Genomic DNA, 739 nt, shown 5'->3' on the forward strand with positions numbered 1-739 from the left:
ATCTGATGGTACTAAGAAAAAAACAATTCTGTCTTTCACAGAAATCAAACTTTAAAAATCTGACAATTGATAATGAAATCGTAAAACAATTTTTGTCTCTATTTCAGATTTATTCTGGTATCGCAGATACGTGGCTATTTGGCATTTGCCAACATAGGTATCTGGTGTGCTTCGAAATGTAGAATGTTTTGAGAATGGCCTAATTGTTTTTCTTTAATTGAATGTCAATAACGGAAAAAAACCCATCATAATAAGTCATTTTATCTTTAAAATGGAAGACTATAGACTAAAACACACAAAAATGAAAGTAAGGAGAGTGGAACAGAGAGGCCGGTGGGAGGCGGTGGGGGAGAGCGTCTCCCCGCATCGCCGTGTGTCTGATCCTATATTCTCACCTGGACAGTCCGGAGAAATCCGCTTCTTCCTCTTCACACCTTTCATCCAGCTCTTTCAAAGCCAAGGTGACGTCCTCTTCACAGATTGACTCGGGGTAGCTTTCAGGAGCTAGAGGCTCTGGCCCTTCAGTTTCTTCTAAATCAAGAATTCCCTGACACACGAGAGAATCCTGCTGTTCCTGAATTAAATATGACCCTTCATCTTCGAAGGCTGTAACATGTTCCTCCTTTAATACTGAACTGGAATCCTGCAAAACAATCATATTTTTGGTGGACTTCAAAAACATTAAAAGAATTTAATGATGTAATAATTATTGCCATCTGTCTGTTTTATTTCATTTACA

At 38.4% G+C, this 739-nt stretch overlaps 1 protein-coding gene across 1 annotated transcript in view; it reads right to left on the minus strand.

The window, feature by feature from the left end:
* The window catches only part of FRYL (FRY-like), a 157,322-nt gene that overhangs the window by 26,557 nt on the left and 130,026 nt on the right, over positions 1-739 (minus strand). Inside the window, exon 47 of the mRNA XM_012639897.1 lies at positions 396-643. Coding sequence (XP_012495351.1) covers positions 396-643 — 248 coding nt within the window. The remainder of the gene's footprint in view (positions 1-395; positions 644-739) is intronic.

Source organism: Propithecus coquereli, unplaced genomic scaffold, assembly GCF_000956105.1.
Source record: "Propithecus coquereli isolate 6110/MARCELLA unplaced genomic scaffold, Pcoq_1.0 Scaffold143, whole genome shotgun sequence".
In the NCBI taxonomy this organism is placed as follows: domain Eukaryota; kingdom Metazoa; phylum Chordata; class Mammalia; order Primates; family Indriidae; genus Propithecus; species Propithecus coquereli.